This window comes from Monodon monoceros, unplaced genomic scaffold (genome assembly GCF_005190385.1).
Source record: "Monodon monoceros isolate NGI ecotype Baffin Bay Population unplaced genomic scaffold, NGI_Narwhal_1 Super_Scaffold_22, whole genome shotgun sequence".
Classification (NCBI taxonomy): Eukaryota; Metazoa; Chordata; class Mammalia; order Artiodactyla; family Monodontidae; genus Monodon; species Monodon monoceros.
The window spans coordinates 41,089,542-41,109,146 of NW_021703779.1; the positions used below are offsets into that span (position 1 = coordinate 41,089,542).

At 42.4% G+C, this 19,605-nt stretch overlaps 1 protein-coding gene across 1 annotated transcript in view; it reads right to left on the bottom strand.

The window, feature by feature from the left end:
* SLC9A7 (solute carrier family 9 member A7) overlaps positions 1 to 13,545 on the bottom strand; it is a 146,008-nt gene extending 132,463 nt beyond the window's left edge. The window contains exon 1 of the mRNA XM_029240614.1: positions 13,218 to 13,545. Within this exon, the coding sequence (XP_029096447.1) occupies positions 13,218 to 13,545 (328 nt within the window). The remainder of the gene's footprint in view (positions 1 to 13,217) is intronic.
* Between the last annotated feature and the right edge of the window lie 6,060 nt (positions 13,546 to 19,605).

Genomic DNA, 19,605 nt, shown 5'->3' on the forward strand with positions numbered 1-19,605 from the left:
GAGTAGGGTGGTAACATGGGTTTTTTAGGGTGAAGGAACTAATATTCACCTCAATTGTGGTGATGGTTATACATATCTATATATATTGTAAAATTCATAAAACTGTATGTCAAAAGTCAATATTACTTATGATAATTTTTAAAATAAAATTAATAAATCTAAAAAAGTAATGATTTTTAAAATAAAAGTGGGACTTCCCTGGTGGTCCAGTGATTAAGACTCCACGCTTCCAGTGCAGAGGGCACGGGTTTGATTCCTGGTCAGGAAACTAAGATCCTACATGCTGTGAGGTGCGGCCAAAAAAAAATAAAAAGTGTCTTGAAACCAAAGAACCCCCAGGAGCCCAAAAAGCTAACAGTCAATTGATAACACAGGAAAAAGTTAACATAATAGGCCTGATGTTGCTATTTCTAGGAGGCCCTGCTTGTATGACTGATCCGTGCAATAGCTCCTGGGAACTTGGCCTGTAAAATATCCCCTATGCTACTAATTGATAAGGTTGTTTTATGTGCCTGGAATGCTGAATATGGCCATACAAGCCTTGCTAGATAGTTTCTGCAAATGTAATTCATAGAGAACACCTGCTTTCTTCTGGGAATCAGAAATTTCAGTAACAGTACCTAATCAGTCCCCAATTAAAAAAAAAAAAAACTCCGAGTCTTGAGCAAGCTTCCCTAGGCAGAAACACTGTGCAGGCACTGCTGTATTTAATTGCTGGAGGAAGCAGCTTGTTCTGTGAAACCCCACCCCTTTGGAAGCCCACATCTAGACTCTTCCAGACTCCACCCATTATGTCTTTTTCCCTTGCTGATCCTGCTGTGTATCCTTTTGCTGTAACAAACCATAGTGGTGACTACAAATGTCTCTAAATCCCATGAGTCTTTCTAGTAAATCACCAAATGTGTGGGTGATCATCAAATGCCCAAAACAGTTCCAAAATATAAGTGGTACTTTAAATCTTAACCCTTTACTCAAACCTTTTTTTTGGATCTGTACTGCCTACTCTTTAGCCTCTCCTAGAATCCCAAGCAGTGCCATATCCACTGTAGTCTTGAACATCTGCATTAGGCCCTTGAAAGAGCCTCATATGTGACACCTGAGTTCCAAGTGGAACTCAGAGCCTGATGTAAATGTTACAATTAGGTTCAGCAGCAAATAACAAAGACCCATTTCTCTCTCACTTACAAGGAGTCCAAAAGTATGTAGTCCAAGCCTGGCATGGCAGCTCTATGCTATCAGAGACCTCAGCTCCATCTAACTGTATTGCCAGAAATGCCTTCCATTCCCAAGGTTACCTCTTGATCCAACATGGCTGCTGGAGATCTAGCCATAACATCCACATTCAAGATGACAGAAGTCATGGCAGAAGAAGGGCATGCTCCCTTCCTTTTAAGGACACTTTGCACTAACCCCAAACAACACTTCTTCTAGTCTTTAAGCCAGAACTTGGTCATATGACCATACCTAACTGCAAGAGAGGCCAGGAAATGCAGTGCTTTCATCACACAGAAATATGCTGAGCTAAAAATCAGGGTTCCATTAGAAAGATGAAAGGGAGAATGGATATTGGGAGGTAACTGGAGTCTCTGCTACACCTAGTTAGTTCTACACTCAACACAAAGTAATCTGTGAATCAACTGTTTTAATAACCTAAGATAATTTGAGGTCAACGTGTCTTTACCTAAAATGTGTTACAGAGGTAGATATGGAGAAGAGTGATAAGAAAAGATTTGTTGAGTATAAACCTAAACTGCTACTTCTTTCTTCTGCCTGCTCAAATATACCGTTGAGCCCCTCAGGAGGAAATGAACACATTCCTAGAAAGACACAAACCATCAAAAACTGACTCAAAAAGAAACAAAATCTGAATAGATCTATAACAAGGAGATTGAATCAATAATCAAAAACCTCCCCAAAAAGAAAAGCTCAGAACCACATGGCTTCACTGTTGAATTCTACCAAACATTTAAAGAAAAACTAACACCAATCCTTCTCAAACTTCCCAAAAGTTGAAAAAGAGTGAACATTTCCTGACTCTAGGAGGCCAGCATTACCCTGATACCAAAGCCAGACAAACACATGACAAGGACAGCTACAGACCAACAGTCCCTACGAATATAGATGCAAAAATCCTCAACAAAATACTAGCAAACAGAATTCAGCAGCATATTAAAAGAATTATACACCATGACCCAATGTAATTTATCCCAGGAATGCAAAGGTGGCTCAATATATGAAAGTCAATCAATGTAATATACCACATTAATAGAATGAAGGGAAAAACCCACATCATCACCTCAACTGATGCAGAAAAAGCATTTGACAAATCTAACACCTTTTCATTATAAAACACCCAATAAACTAGAAATAAAAAGGAATTTTCAATATGATAAAGGTCATATGTGAAAAAAACACATCTAACATCATACTCAATGATGAAAGACTGAAACCTTTTCCCCTAAAATCAAGAACAAGACAAAGATGCCTGCTTTCACCACTTCTATTCAACATAGTACTGGATGTTCTAACCAGAGCAATTAGGCGAGAAAGGGAAATAAAAGGCATCCAAATTGGAAAGGAAGAAGTAAAACTATCTCCATTGGCAGATGACATGACCTTACACACATAAAACCCTAAAGAACAGACACACACACACACACACACACACACTGTTAGAGATAATAAACAAATTCAACAAAGCTGCAGGATATAAAATCAATACCAAAAAAAAATCGTCACACTTCTATATATTAGTAATGAACAATCCAAAAAGGAAATTAAGAAAATAACACCATATACAAAAATTAACTAAAAACAGATCAAAGATCTAAATTTAAAAGCTAAAACAGGGACTTCCCTGGCTGTCCAGTGGCTAGGGCTCTCACTGTCAGGGCCAGGTTTGATCCCTGGTCGGGGAACTAAGATCTTGTAAGCTGCGTGGTATGGCCAAAATAAATAAATAAAAGCTAAAACTATAAAACTCTTGGAAGAAAATATAGGAGGAAAGCTTCATGGCACTGGATTTTGCAATGAATATGATACCAAAAGCACAAGGAACAAAAGAAAGAATAGATAAACTGAACTTCATCAAAATTAAAACTTTTGCACATCAAAGGACACTATCACAGAGTGAAAAGGTAACCCAATGGATAGGAGAAAATATTTACAAATCATATATCTGATAAGAGAATAATATACAGAATATGTAGAGAACTACAACTCAACAACAAAAAATAATCAAATTTTTAAAATAGACAGAGGCTTGAATGAACATTTCTCCAAAGAAGATATACAAATGGCCAACGAGCACACGAAAAGATGCTCAACATTATTAGTCCTTAGGGAAGCATCAATCAAACCCATAATAAACTACCACTTCACAACTACTAGGGTGACTATTAAAAAAAACAGAAAATAAGTAGGAAAGGATGTGGCGATATTGGAACCCTTGTGCATTGTGGTGGGAATGTAAAATACTGCAGCCACTTTGGAAAACAGTTCAGTGGTTCCTCAAAAATTTAAACATAGACTTACCCTACGACCCAGGAATTCCATTTCTAGGTATATACTCAAAAGAACTGAAAATAGAAACTCAAACAGACACTTGTATGCAAATGTTCATAGCAGTATTATACCACCAATAGCCAAAAGGTGGAAACAACCCAAGTGTCCCTGAACTGATGGATGGATACACAAAATGTAGCGTATATATACAATGGGATACTATTCAGCCACAGAAAGGAATGAAGTTCATGTACCTGCTACAACATGGATGAACCTTGAAAATATTATTTTAACTGAAACAGATAAAATATTGTATGAATACACTTATATGAAATCTCTAGAATAGGCAAATTCATAGAGACAGAAAGTAGATTAAAGGTTATCAGGGGCTAGGGTGAGGGAGGAATGGGGCATTATTATTCAATGAGTACAAGGTTTCTATGTGGGGTGATGAAAAAATTTTGGAAATAGTGGTGATGGTCACACAATTTTATGACTGTTATTAATGCTAGTGAATTATACAGTTAAAATAATTTAAATGACATTTTATGTTATATATATTTTACCACAATAAAAAAAGAAAGAAAAACCCACCATGTGGCTTATTAGCTAAATATACAATTTTCTGCAAACACATACTCACCTATCCCTTCATTCTCCTTTCTTAAACAGTTCGCTGTGATTCAAGCAGATGTTTTCACAAAGGTTTCCTTCTCAGAAACTTCACTCTCAGTGTAAATCCGGGGCACAACAACTTGAAAGAAGGACCTTTAATGCTAAGCAGTATTACAGCATCTCATTTTTTGTTAGACAAAGTAGAATCCATTAAACAAATATTCCCATAGCACCTACTATGGGTTAGGCACTGTTCTAGGGGCAGAGACAGAGCAAACAAGAGACATTCCTGCCTGCACCAGGCTTCTTTCTCAGGTATTGTGTTTTGGAAAATCTCTCCAGGAGACTATGATATGCCTGTGACAACTAGCACAGTAAGAGCAGAGAGACCCGAGCGCTTGACAGACCCAGTTCTACCCGCTTCCCCACCTCTGTGATAGTGATGTCTAGAGATGAGAAAACTTTTAAGCAACTGCTCCCACCTGAGAAGGCCTAGTGCAGCCACTCTGATCATCACTTGACTACATTCCTCCATAACACTGGGAGACTTCTGTCATACTGTCTTAGTTCGGGCTGCTATAACAAAGTACCATAGACTGTGCAGCCTATAAACCAGAGAAATTTATTCCTCCCAGTTCTGGAGGCTGAAGTCCAAGATCAGGGTACCAGTATGTTCGGGTTCTGGTGAGAGTCCTCTTCTGGGTTGTACACTGGCGACTTCTCGTTGTATCCTCACATGGCGGAGAGTTCTCTGGGGCCTCTTTTTAAGGGCACTAATCCCATTCATGAGGGCTCCACTTTCATGACCTAATTACTTCCCAAAGGCCAAATGTCCCAATACCATCATCACCCTGGGAGTTAGGACTTCAACATATGATTTTTGAGAGGCCACAAATGTTCAGTCCATAACACATATCAATGGAGTAACACCTGGAATGTGGCCTTTGGGGTACAAATGAGCAGGTATCTTGGCTTTACTTGGATTCAAGGGCCCCAGACAGATCTAGCATAGGAAAATTGATTCTTCCAAACTGGCCAGCCTCACCCCTTGCAGCTGTACACTGGAGTTTGGAGACAAAGTCCCAGCTAATAATAAAGGGTCACTTTGCTTTGCTTTATACTCTGGGCGTGGATTTCCCTCAAAGACCTCCTGGAACCAGGTAATCAGGGCACGATTCAGGTTCTGCTCTATCCTGGCTAAACACATCCTCAACCTATTGATCTCATCCTTTAATAGATCCCCATTTACCAATCTCAAACATGTGACTCTAAACAAATGGGGTACTAAGCCTAACTTCCAATTTCTTCATCTCGCAGAATGGGGCCAATAATACGGTCTTCATACATTTGATGTGAAGGTTAAATGGCTTAAAGTATGCAAAATACTTAATATGGTGCTTGACTATTATAGCAGGTGCTCAATAAACAGCTGCTATTCTTTTCCTTCATTTATTTAATTACAAGCAACATAGTGAACGTATTTAAGGGGTGAAAACTTAAATATTCTATAGCAGTGAGTTTCAAACTTCAGTATTTAAAAGAAGAAAACCTTGGTAGTGTATTGAATCACAGATTTCTGGGCCCCACTGAGACATTCTCAGTCAGTCTGGGGCCAGACATGCTATTTTTAACAAGCTCCCAGGCAATGCTGATAGGTCTATTGAAACAACTTCATAAACTGAAGATGAATGCCCTCTTCAAACTGGATCACTTAAAATACAAAATTTAGTTTATCAACAGCTGACAACAACAAGAAATATGCATGCAAATCCTACTACTTCTCTTTTCTGGATTATGTATTACAAAGTACTCATCAAATACTTCAGAGATTGGCTAGCTGCTTTCCAAACCTGTTCCTCTTACTCCAACTAGGCGATATTTCCCTGCCTCCCTTCCAGTTAGATGTGGCCTCGTGACCAAATTCTGTCCAACAGAAGCTGCGAAGCAATGTGCAACACTTCCAGGCTTAGTGTCTAAGCCTTCCCCATATGATCTTCTTTTTCTTGCCTCATTCGTTGGCTGGAGGGAGAGGATTCCAAAGCCCCAAGGGATGGGGAAGCCACAAGATGGAAGACACCTGGTCCCTGAATCACCACATGGAGAGCCACCTGCCAGACCCTTGCACTGGCCCATTACATGAGTAAAAAATGAACTTTTCTCTGGTTAGGCCGGAAATTTGGGGTTGGTCTATTATAACAGCTAGCATTACCCTAATACAAATATCCACATTGATTAAAAGAGAGGGATTATGGGCTTCCCTGGTGGCGCAGTGGTTGAGAGTCCGCCTGCCGATGCAGGGGACACGGGTTCGTGCCCCGGTCTGGGAAGATCCCACATGCCGCGGAGCGGCTGGGCCCCGTGAGCCATGGCCGCTGAGCCTGAGTGTCCGGAGCCTGTGCTCCGCAACGGGAGAGGCCACAACAGTGAGAGGCCCGCGTACCGCAAAAAAAAAAAAGAGAGGGAGCATGATTTAACCAAAAGAGAAAAGTCTCCTAATATATACTCTCTTCTAAGTGGAACAGAGGCAGTTTTTCAAAAAACATGTGAACCTAAAAATCAAACCAAAAAACTGAAATGAAAAAGAAGTTACTGATTCTTAAGTCATGTAAGCCTAACATCACCTCATGCAAACTAAAGTCAGTGTTACACAGTGTCAGAAAGAGTTTAATGAGAGTAACAGGTGGGTTGTAGACAGCCTCACCTGTACAACATTTTAGACAGAACAGTTAACAAAGTTACCAGCTAAGAAGTTACAGGGAGGTTAACATCTCTCCCAATCTTCTATTTTAATGAAAATTTCAAAACAGACAAAAAGTTGACAGAATATAAAGCACACCTTTTCATCCACCACCTAGATTTAACAATTGCTAGTATTTTGCCATATTTTTCCTCTATGTATGTGGTGAATTTTTTTCGACTGAACTTTTTGAAAGTTGCATACATTAGGACTCACACACTTCACCCCTAAATACTTCAGTCTACATCTCCAAATAAGTACATTCTCCTATATAAATAACCTTAATTATCACACCTAAGAAAATAACAGTAATTTCCTAATCATCTAATACCAAGTCCACATTCAAATATCCCCAACTGTCCCCAAAACATTTTTATAGCTCATTTTCATAAACCAGGAGCCAATCAACTGTCCTGTGCTACATTTGGTTATGTCTCTTTGGTCTCCATTAACTCAGAACACTGTCTTAGTCTGCTCAGGCTGCTAGAACAAAATACCACAGACTGGATGGCTTAAACAGTATTTCTCACAGCTCTGGAGGCTGAGAAGTCCAAGATCAAGGTGCTGGCAGATTCGGTGTCTGGTTAGGATGCTCTTCCTGGCTTGTGGGTTGCTGCCTTCTTGCTGTATCCTCACGTGGCAGAAGAGAGAGGGCACTGATCCCATCATGGAGAGTCCACCCTCATGACCCCATCTAAACCTAATCTCCTCCCAAAGGCCCCACTTTCAAAGACCATCACATTGGCGATTGGGACTTCAACATATGAATTTTGAGAGGACACAGTTCAGTCACTTATCTTGCCTTTCTGTTTCCCTTGACATAGACTTTTTGAAGAAACCAGGACCAACTGTCTTGTAGACTGTCCCATATTTTGGATATGCCCGTTTTCACATGGTATTTTATAACTTATTTCTCTATCCCCTATATTTCCTATAAACTGGAATATGTGCCTAAACCTCGATTAGATTCAGATGAAACATTCTGAGGACGAATACTACATAGGTAAAGCTGCATGCTTCCTCTTGCAACACATCAGGAGGCATATAATACCAGATAGTTCCACAAGGACCAAGGATAAATTTGATGACTTGAGTATAAGATGGTGACTGCCAGACCTCTCCACTGTAAAGGTACCTTCTTTCCTTTGTGATAGGTAAGTAATCTGTGGGGTGATACTCAGCACCATGCAAGTACCATGTTCCCCAACAACCTCTCACCTATGGCTCTGGAATTCACTGAAAATCCTTGTCTAAATCAACTGTCCTTGGGAGCTGTGAAATGGTGATTTCTAATTACATCATTCCAAAAAGGTTCTAAGAAATGCTTTCAGGAAATGTCATTTTTCTAATTTTAAGACACATTTTACTTCCATTTCTAACTTTTAAATAACTAATGTTATCAAACCACACAACTTATAATCTATTTCTAATGCATTTTTGCTACAAAAAAAGGTGTTTGCTTTATTTTTTTAATTTTTATTTTATATTGGAGTATAGTTGATTAACAATGTTGTGTTAGTTTTGGGTGTACAGCAAAGTGATTCAGTTATACATATACATGTATCTATTCTTTGTTTGCTTTATTTTTAAATGTTTCAATTGCAAAAGTAATGTGTCAGTGTTATAGAAATTTCAGGCCATTCAGAAGAGTACAAAAGGAAAAGTAACATCTCCCCTCTCTCCCTCCCAACAACAGGTCCCACTGTCAAAGGATAACCACTGCTAAGTTTGTGCATCCTTCCAGAGCACACATATCATATATAAATGTATATGCATCATGTTTATGTATATACATCATATGACTTTCAAAAAAATAAATGAGATACTATACATACTGCTCTGTGCCTTGTTTTTTCCCACAAAACTATGTGTGGGCAGCTGCCCTAAAAGGACATCTCAAAACACCTCTTTTTCCCAGCTGCATAGTATTCCTTAGTGGGAATGTGCTGTAGTTTAACCAGTTCCTTCTTAATGAGTATTGCAACTTGTTTCGCTGCAACAAATATTGCCATCTATATAAGGTAACATGCTAGTGCATGTACTTCTGAAAAATAAAGTCCAAGAATGAAGACTGCTGGATAAAAGAGTAGAATAGCTACCCTGTAAATTTTTTTCTAAGTATTAACAAATAGCCCACCAAAAATTACAATTCTCATCACTCCCACTAACTGTATCCTAATGCACTTTAAAATTACAGCAGGTCTCTGCTCAAGTAGCAATGCTGGCCAAAGAATCACAAATCTAAGTTGAAAATGAGAACTAATATTTACCAAGTAAGTACCAGACACTGCACTTGACCTTTACAATATCACAATAATACAAAAATTCTGTGAGGTGAGTGGCATTGTCTCCATTTTTGAAAAGAGGAATCTAAGGCTCAGAGAGCTTGCCCAGTGTTACACAGCTTTATAAGTAACAGGGCCAACATTTGAACCCAGGGGATCTGGTACCCAACGGAGACTATACAGAGCTTCCCCAAACTAGGGCCAAAGTGAAGGGCTCTTAAAAATAAATAAATAAATAAGGGCTCCGGATTAACCAGGAAGAGGGTGGTTCTGAAATGTTTGCTCACAGGCTCAAATGTTAATTTCATGCTACTGCAAAAAGCCATATTTCCTCTTTCAGACTTTGGCTTTGAACCCACCCTCAGCCTGTGCTTAGGAATTCAGCTTCAACAAAACAACGAGCCCACCGTCCACAGAACCTGGAGGGGCTGACCAACATGTACTTGGAAAGTTGACAGGCGTGGAGGAGGGGGAAGCCAGAAGCAGGCGGTGGGCTAGCATGGCAAAGTTAGATATTCTGGACCCATATCAGTTGTCACAAAAACATTACGGGGGAAGTGGAACCACTGTACACATGAGAGAGAACCACAATTAACTGACACAGTCTGTTTATGACACCTTTCCCTGCCTCAAACACTCACTGTTTCTGCTGCACAGACATGCGGGGCTTGGTAACTTCAGGATGGCACTTAATCACGTACCGAGCCAGACAGCTGGGAGCTCCCTGCCCTGACAAAACAGGTTAGACTGGTGCCAGGCAAGCACCTTACCCACTGCCCTGCAGCTCCCATTCAGGGTCTGGGGGCTGCCTTCAACGTCCCTGGAGAGTCTAGTCTTTGGTCACCTTCCCTTGTAGCTGCCTGGACCAGTGGCCAGGGAGGAGGAGTGCTTCTAACTGTCCCTTGGTGAGTAGGGGAATTCCTTTCAATTTAAATGCTAAGCATTCACAGCGTGTCTCTTCTTGTCCTTGGGTCCTTTGGGAGCTATCTGTACACACCGCTCCTAAAGTAACATCAACTCTTTTGGGGGGATAGTGGGATAAAAGGAGCGAGGAAGAGGAGGGAAAATCTCTCCCCCTTTCCCTGTCTTGTCTCCCTTCCAAACACAGGGTTCCAAAAGTTTCATGGGTAGTCAACAATTGAAAGATCATAGAAAATTGATAACAATGTGATTTGAATAGGGAGAAGCGGGCATCAAACTGGGTGATTTGAGGAGCATCTTAAAATGCCACAACAATGCCACAGAATGGAGGCATGGACATGCTATTAGGTGATTCCACTTCCAAAGTTAAAAAGAAAGCACAAAAGGGTATAAAGTGATGTCTCCCTCCCACCCCTATGTCCCACCCACCTAGTTCCTCCCCCACAAGGAAACCAATGGTACTAGTCTATTGCATGTCCTTCCAGAGATATTTTACAACTACACCAGCAAATACATATATTATCACATTTTAATATATTACTATATATTAATACATTGTATCATATATGTATATATCACAACTTATTTTAAATATTAAAGCCTTCCCTCTCAAAGTACCACTTAAATATTTTTAAAGTGGCAGGAATTAGATTTTTTAAATTTCAAAGTAAAGAATTGAAATTCGCAGCTGAACTCTTTTCATTCATGAAAACTTACCAACATTTAAAAGTTAAATTGGTCACCTCCATAAATTAAGTTGGGCACCCAGCACACAGCAGATACTTAACAAATGTTTCCTTAGATCTTTTTGTCCTTTATTACTCAGAGGCAACAGGACAGTTACTCATTTCCTCTATTGATATCAAGAAATGAAATCTGATTTCTTACTATTAAGAAAGAGAAGTCCTGAAATTTGTACTGCATTCACATAAGTATTCAAAGATTTTCATACCGAATTTTAATCAGAATCCCTATCCCAATAGTCTAAGTATACATTGGCTAGTTAGCTTATCAAATGACATTAGAATTCAGAATTGGGGGCGGGGGAGACTTGAAACAGTAGACTAAATATCCCTGAGAAAAAGAGAAATATTTTCTCTCAATTATAGGCAACCCACACCAAAATATTAATATTTGGCAGAACCTAGGACATCTCACATTGACAAACAAATTTCTTAATGCATTTCAAAGTAAGATTAAAAAACCCAAAGACACAGAACAAAATTACAGAGAATGCTATGAGAGGATGTTGCCTTTTCTGAACATCATCAATTAAACTAGATTTCCGCAAGACAAAATGAAACAGTACACTGGTAGCACAATCCCAATGACTAAAAGATTGAGATGAGTTTAAAAAGTACATATCCACAAAGGAAAATTCCACTGTTGTTTTCAAGCCTTAAGATAAAGGTGACTGAGCTGCTAAGAACATGGAGTACTCCTCAGAAAATCCATTTTTAAATCCCATTTCCATGCACTTGAGCATGTATTTATGAGCCTGTCAAATCTACCTCCTAAAAGTATTTCACACTGTACTTTAATGAATTGGATCTAAGGGCTATAAAATAAAAATATTTTCATGGCTATCTATATACATATAAAGGCAACGTTCATTTGCACTATGGCAGAGTCAATCGCCTGAAATGACAACATGCTTCAACTCCCCACTCTGCTACCTGCTCAGGAAATCTTTGAGCTTACCTGCAGCCTGGGCATCAGTCGTCACCGACTGACACAAACCACAAAGCTAAAGAATGGCCAGGTTTGTGTTCACACCTATAATTTGCAATAACCAAACTCAGTTTTAGATCTGGTCCTGTTTCAACTCAAGTCCTGTTTAGGCCACTACCTCTTTAAAACTAGAGGGCTCCCTGACAGCACTTCATAACCTTGGTGGCCATGAGCCTGGGCTGTCAACAGTCAAGAACCATGAGAAGCAAGGCCCAGGGCCAAGGGTAATTGTCACATTAAAGATTAAGGTGTCTGCTTTCCATTCTCTATCAGGGAACCCTGAATGGAAATTGAGTGGAGAGATCCCTCCAGTATAAGTGATGAAGTCAAATGTTCCCTACTGAGAACAGTCGTGAAGTGGGCTCATCTATTTCACATGAGGATGCCAACCCGGGCCTTAATTCCACTGAATTAAATTCAAAAAGAGAATACTTGGTTCCAGTTTGGAGTCATGTCATGGTGGGTGGGGGTGGGGGCGGAGTGGGGGCATGGCGGGGGGAAGAGGGATGATTCAGATTGTGGCTGACATCCATGTAGTAATGGAAGATTTGTGCTGACCACTGTGCATGTAAAACACCGTGTGCCATTAAATCCAGAAAAGGATGGTGGCATTAGCCCACCTTTCACAACAAAAGAAGGCTGACTCCAGAATTAAAACCACTACTTTTCCTCTTCATACACCCTTAAATGTATCTTCGAAGTCGTGTCTTTCTTACAATCTGAGGAATAGGAAAGCTCCTCTTAGCTTAGAGAAGGCAAGTAACTGGGTAAAACTTCCCACCTGGACATAAGAGTGGGAGGCGTGCCCATCTCCCCGACTAGGCCCGCCATGGCGGTGCACCACTCTTAAGTCCTGGACCACGCTCACCTTTCACAGTGCTTCAAGCTTCGACTTTATTCACAAGAGATCCGGGAACACAGATGTCAGAAGTGGGCGCCCACCCAGGTTGACCATGGACGCGGCGGCATCCACCAAGCCCCGTCAGCCGCTACCCAAGCCGAGGAACGCTCAGCCCTCGCCCCACCCTCACGGTGCCCTGCTTCCTGGGGCGGTGCGGTTCCTGGGAGGTCACCCACCTCCCGCCACCGCACACACCCCGTGGAGCTGAACTGGGGCGGGGGCGCGAGAGGGGGCGAAGCTGAGACAGAACCGATCGGACAGAACCAGGCCACCCCGGTGCCTTTCATTTTCCCGGTTCCCCTTGAAGAAACGTCGAAATGGAGTGGAATTCTTTTTCATGGTAATAGGGAGCCCGAAAATGCAGACAGTTGACCTTGGGAACCAAGACCGTCGCAGCGGGAAACGGACACACGTCGGCAAGTGAAGGGGGAGCACAAGGCGGCGACGCGGGGCGGGGGGGAGCGCAGCAGCCCGGGCGGCCGAGGGTAGTCGGGGACGGTGGGCGCGGGTGCGGGGTGCTCACCGTAGATCATGGCCAGCCCGGTCTCGTGCAGGAAGCGCACCCGGCGGTGCTTGAAGAGCCAGATGGTGAGGATGGTGAGCGTGAGCAGCAGGATGAAGGTGAGCAGGCTCACGCTGTCCTGCCGGTGGCTCTCCTCCGCCTCCTTCTCCGTGGCGAGCTCCTCCATAGCGCTGCTGTCCTCGGCCGCCGCCCCAGAGGAGGAGGCCGAGGCCGCCGCGCGCAGCCCCCGACCCAGCAGCAGCGGGAGCAGCGGCAGCAGCAGCAGCTGCGGTGGCAGCGCCCGAACCACCCGCTCCGGGCCGAGGCGTGCCGCGTCACCAGGCTCCATGGCCCCAGCGCCGCCCGCGCGCCTCCTGCGCGCTGGGACAGGCAGCCCGCGCCGTCGGCGGCTTCCCGTGGCGCCGCCGACCTGCCCGAGCAGCCACTGAAGCCGCAGCTCCTCCTCCCGCTCGCGCCGGGGCCGGGGCCGCGCCGGGAGCCGCGCTGGGGGAGGGGCGCGCGCAGTGCGCAGGATCCCCAAGCACCGCCCCCCGCCCGCGCACCTGTCCGGCCCCCGGCCGCGCCGCGCGCCCGCCCCGCCGCCTCCGCACCGGGGTCGCCTGTCGCCCTCCAACCTGCGGGCGGGACCGCTGGCCCCTCGCCTTCTGCGCTCCTCGCCCGGTCCCAGCGTACCTGGCCAGGCCGTCTGGGCTCGCGGGGCCACTTCCTGGGCACTCGCCGCCGCGCTTCGTAAACGGGACGCCAGAGGTCGCCCGTGCCTGGCAGGAGCATCCTCTTGGATGTGCGGTCTCGAGTCCTGTGTCTGGGACCACTCGAAGTATCTGATCTCCGGCCAGTGTGTAGCCGCCCTGGGCCCAGTAAAGTGGGGACTCTGGAGAAGCCGAGGAGCCTCGAAGCCACGTTACCCCCTACACCTCTCTTCCCACGTCTCTCAGAGTGCCTTCCAGCATTCCGGGCTTCCCAGAATCCGCCAGGCTTCATTCAAACCTCGGCTTTAGCCTGACCCAAAGTGAGGACCGATAAGGGATTGAAATGAGGGAAGAGCGTTAAAATAGCACCTTTACCACTTGGCAAGTAGACTGACTTCTTATTCTGGACTTTGTAACTAACCCTCAGGGGGAAGCGGGTTGAACCAGAAGGAACTGGACACTTGCCATTCCAGGTAGATGAGCAGCAGGTGGTTGGGGAGGGGCAATTACCCTAGTGGCCCTTTTATGTTGACCTGTTGGTAGCCCAGGCAGTTTTTGGTGATTCTGAAGACCGGGCCCAGGTCTGGAAAAAAAATCGTAAAGTGGACTCTAAATGATAAAGCCTCTTGGAACAAATCCTCAGGAACAAGAATTTTCAATCTACCTTGTTCCTCTGGTCAAGGAAGAAAAGAGAGATTGAGTTAATCACTGAATTCCCAGCGCCTAGCACTGTGCTCATAAGCGTTTACTGAACCACTCTGAAATCCGTACCAACTGTCCAAGTTTTGTCTCCCAGAGGAGTCTGCATTTTTAAGAGGATTCATTGAAGAGAGCAATGCTTAACTAAAAGGAGTAGTAATAGGGTAGAGATGGTATTAGGTAAGAAAGATATGTGGAGCACTGCAGACTTCCTGGTTCCCCTCTAGGTGAGCACGCTGCCAAGGCTGCCCAGTACCTTCTTTGCAGCAGGGAAATCTCTTCATCTAGATTTTAGCTAGCATCTCTCCCTGTTCTTCCAGACTGTCACACAGCCCCTACAAAATCAATATACCTTGAAGTTCCATGCAGCTTCCCAATGAAACTGCAAACACTAAAAATGTGGATAGTCACAGAGAAAGTTAACCAATGGGAAAACTTGATCTAAGTTCTGGAGACTCACTAAAAGCCATGTTTGCTGAAAATCTAATTTCTGGAGAGTCATTAAAAGTCATGTTCACTGAGCATAATATTTAATATCACAGCCTCTTAGATTCCCAAAAGTCAAGGGAAAAGCTTCTCGCTATAGGTAACACTGAGGACAACTCAAGAGCTACCTTAAAAGTACAGATTTCTGGACTTCCCTGGTGGCGCAGTGGTTGAGAGTCCGCCTGCCGATGCAGGGGACATGGGTTCGTGCCCCGGTCCGGAAAGATCCCACATGCCGCGAAGAGCTAGGCCCGTGAGCCATGGCCGCTGAGCCTGCGCGTCCAGAGCCTGTGCTCCGCAACGGGAGAGGCCACAACAGTGAGAGGCCCGCATACATAGTACTTACGGCAGATCGTGTTTTCCAAAAGCGCCAGAAACCGGGTTTCCAATCCCACATGCTCTTCCATAACTTTGCCACTCCTGCATTAAGAGGTGGCAGCTATGTTCACCCCCCCTTGAACCTCGGTAGACCCTTACTGCCTCAAAGAATAGAATGTGGTAACTTGTAAAGCTACGTCGTAAAAGGCAATCGGGTTCCTGCCTGGCTCACTCTTTTTTTTCGGTACGCGGGCCTCTTACTGTTGTGGCCTCTCCCGTTGCAGAGCACAGGCTCCGGACGTGCAGGCTCAGCAGCCATGGCTCACGGGCCCAGCCGCTCCACGGCATGTGGGATCTTCCCGGACCGGGGCACGAACCCGTGTCCCCTGCATCGGCAGGCGGACTCTCAACCACTGCACCACCAGGGAAGCCCCTGGCTCACTCTTAATGCTCTTGCTCTCCACTCACTTTGGAGCCCTGAGCTTCCATGTAAGAAATCTAGACCATAATGAGATATCACCTCACACCTGTCAGAATGGCTATTATCAAAAAGACAAGAGATAATTATTGCTGGTTAGGATGTGGAAAAAAGGGAACCCTTGTGCACTGTTGGTGGGAATGTAAATTGGTGCTGCTACTATGAAAAACAGTACTGAGCGTCCTCAAAAAACTAAAAATAGGACTATCATATAATCCAGCAATCCCACTCCTGGGTATATATCCAAAGAAGTTGAAATCAGGATCTCATCGAGATATCTGTGCTCCCATGTTCATTGCAGCATTACTCACAATAGCCAAGGTATGGAAACAACTTAGGTGTCTGTCAACAGATGAATGGATAAAGAAGACGTGGTATATACATACACCATGGAATATTATTCAGCCATGAGAAAGAAGGAAATCCTGCCATTTGCAACAACATGGATGGACCTTGAGGGTGTTATGCTAACTGAAATAAGTCAGACAGAAAAACAAATACTGTATGATCTTACTTATATGTAGTATCTAAAAAAACCAAATTGATAGAAACAGAGAGTAGAGTGGTAGTTACCAGGGGCTGGGGGGTGGAAGAGATGGAGAGATGTTGGTCAAAGAGTACATACTTCCAGTTATAAGATAAACAAGTTCTGGGAATCTAATGTACAGCATGGTGATTATAGATAATAATACTGTACTATATACTTGAAAGTTGCTAAAAGAGTAGAGCTTAAATGTTCTCACCACAAAAAAAGAAATGGTAATTATGTGACAGGATGGAGGCATTAGCTAATGCTATGGTGGTAATTATATTGCAATATATATGTGTATCAAATCAACATGTTGTATTCCTTAAACTTACACAGTGTTATATGTCAATCATACCTCAATAAAGCTGGGAAAAAAAGAAATCTATCTTGAAGGTTCCATGCTGGAGAAACCATGGAGAGACCACATAGCAGTAGAGACAGACACCACAGAAGCCAAACTTTTTGAATGTTCCCAGACCAAATGCCACACACATGAATGAGTGAGCCTTCAGATATTTCATTCCCAGATACCATTTTACTGTAAACATATGAGAGACTGCCCCCTACAAGGAAGAACCACCTAGCTGAGCCTAATCAATACCTGAATCTATGAGATAATAATAACATAATTTATGTTATTTTAAGCTACTAAGTTTGAGGGTGATTTCTCCCATAGCAATAGATAACCAGAAGAGTATTTATAGTATAAAGTGGTTGCCTCAGGTAGAGTATGAAAAGATTAGTCCCAGCTATTCACAAATATACACCAAAGAAAACACTCCATTATCTATATATATTTATATATGAAAACTAATGTATATGATACAAGGGTTCTGATTCCAGTTAACACAGAATAATCACACTCAACCCATTCTCTCCCACTGAATGCAACTATAAAACCTGAACAGAATGCATGGAGCAGCTATTTGAGGACTCTAAAAAATACATTGTACCAGGTGATTTGAGGAAAAACACCCAAATTTGAAGTAAAACAACTGGCAGCGAGTTTACAATTTTTTTCCCTCCAGTAGCCACTGGACTGGACTCAAGGCAGCCCAAAACCCAGTAGGGGGCATTGACATGGACAGAAAGCACAACAGGACGAGCAAGAAATAATCTCCTAATGTTCAGAGAAAATAGGGAAGTACCATTTTTTCTTTTCTCCAATCTCTCACACCCTAGCCAATAGGCAATCCCCCTATGACAGCTGAGTCAACCATGACAATGGAGGGAGCAGTGCTCTCAAGTGCCTAAAATGACAAGGGAGGGGAGATCTTTCCTCTGATTGGAGTAGCTATGGTCCCAAGCCAGTGGGGCAACACCCTATTTATATATATATTTTCTCTCTCTGCCCTCCTACTACTTGGCCCCAGACATGAGTAAAGTTGCAGGAAGTGCACGGCAGATAATAATAAATAAAGACTCAGATTTCTTGCTAAAGAATTGAAAAGGGGAACTCCAAGGAGTAGCAAAGTAACAGGGAGATTATGCAGAGGGAGTTGCTGAGGAAAACAACCCTATCACATTGTTTTATGAGCTCCTAGATTCACCCCAACCTGCATGTGGATCTGATCTTACATAGCATACCAAAGACTGTGGTAACTGAACTAAGAAACAGATCGCCATCCAGATCCTAGACTAGCCACTGGTTAAAACACATGTGGGACAGATCTAAATAGCACTGTAAAACTTTTGAAAACTGAATTGACTTTGGAGCCATGATCCACAAAAGGCAGGTCAGAACTTACGATCTGGACCCTACCAAGTTGACTACGAGCTAAAATAAAAATATGAATATTCCTCCATGCGATTAAAACAAGATATAAAGCCCCATAACATAATATTTTAAAAGTCCAGACTACAGCCCAAAATTATTTGGCACATGAAGAACCTTAAGAATCTCAACTATTGATTGCCTATTGAAAAGGCGTTCAATAGACACCAGTGCTGAGATGACACATGACATAGCTATTGGAATTATCTAAAAAAGACTTTAAAGCAGCTATTATAAAAATACTCCAACAATCGCTTCTCCACTTTTTGGCTAAGATCAGGTGTAAAAACGCTCCAACAATTTAAAGCAAACAGTCTTGAAATGAATATAAAGACAGAAAATCTCAGCAAAGGAGTAAACAATAAGGGAAGAACCAAACTGAAATGTTATAACTAAAAAATATAATAACTGAAATTTTAAAGGTGACTAAATGGGCTCAGTAGCAGAATGAAGATGAGTCAGTAAATTTGAAGACAGATCAATAGAAATTATCCAACTTGAACAACAGAGGAAAAATTGAGAAATAAATTAATATAGCCACAAAGACCTGTAGGATAATAACAAAAGGTCTAATATTCACGTGTTTGGAGTCCCAGGACAGGAAAAAGAGTGTGATACAGAAAAAAAATATGTGAGCATATAATAACTAAAAACATTCCAAAGTTAGCAAAAGAAATAAACCTGCAGATTCAAGAACCCCAGCAAAGTCCAAACAGGGAAAACTCAAAAGAACCAATGTCCACACATATTATATTCAAACTATTGAAAAGAAAGACAAAGAAAATACACTGAAAGCAGAAAAATAACAAATTACATTTAGAATAATGACAATTCAAATGACTATGGATTTCTCATCAGAAACCAAGGTGGTCATAAGGAAGTGCACAACATTTTTAAAGTGCCGAAAGAACTGTCAACCCCAAATAATATATCCAGCAAAAATAGCTTTCAGGAATAACAGTGAAATAAAGACATTCTCCAAAGCAGGAAAACTGAGAGAATCCATTGACAGCAGACCTGCTATAAAAGGATGGCTAAGAGAAGTTCTTCTCTTTAAAATAGTTCTTTAAAATAGGCTTTTTGAAAACAAAATTTATAACATGATCTAATGGGATTTTCAATATATGTAGATGTAATACACAAACAATCATAACATAAAGGGCTAGGGGGATAAAGGAACCTATGTTAGTATGGTTTCTATATTCCACTTGAATTGGTAAAATATTGATTCTAGGTAGATTGTAAAAACTTAAGTATGTATGTTGTATTCCCTAGAATATACAAAGAGATAAAAATTTTAATAACACAATAGATGAATTAAATGGAATACTAAAACGTGTTCAAAGGAATCTAAAAATAGGCAGAAAAGGGGAAATGGAGGAACAAAAATCAGACAGAACAAAAGAAAACAAATA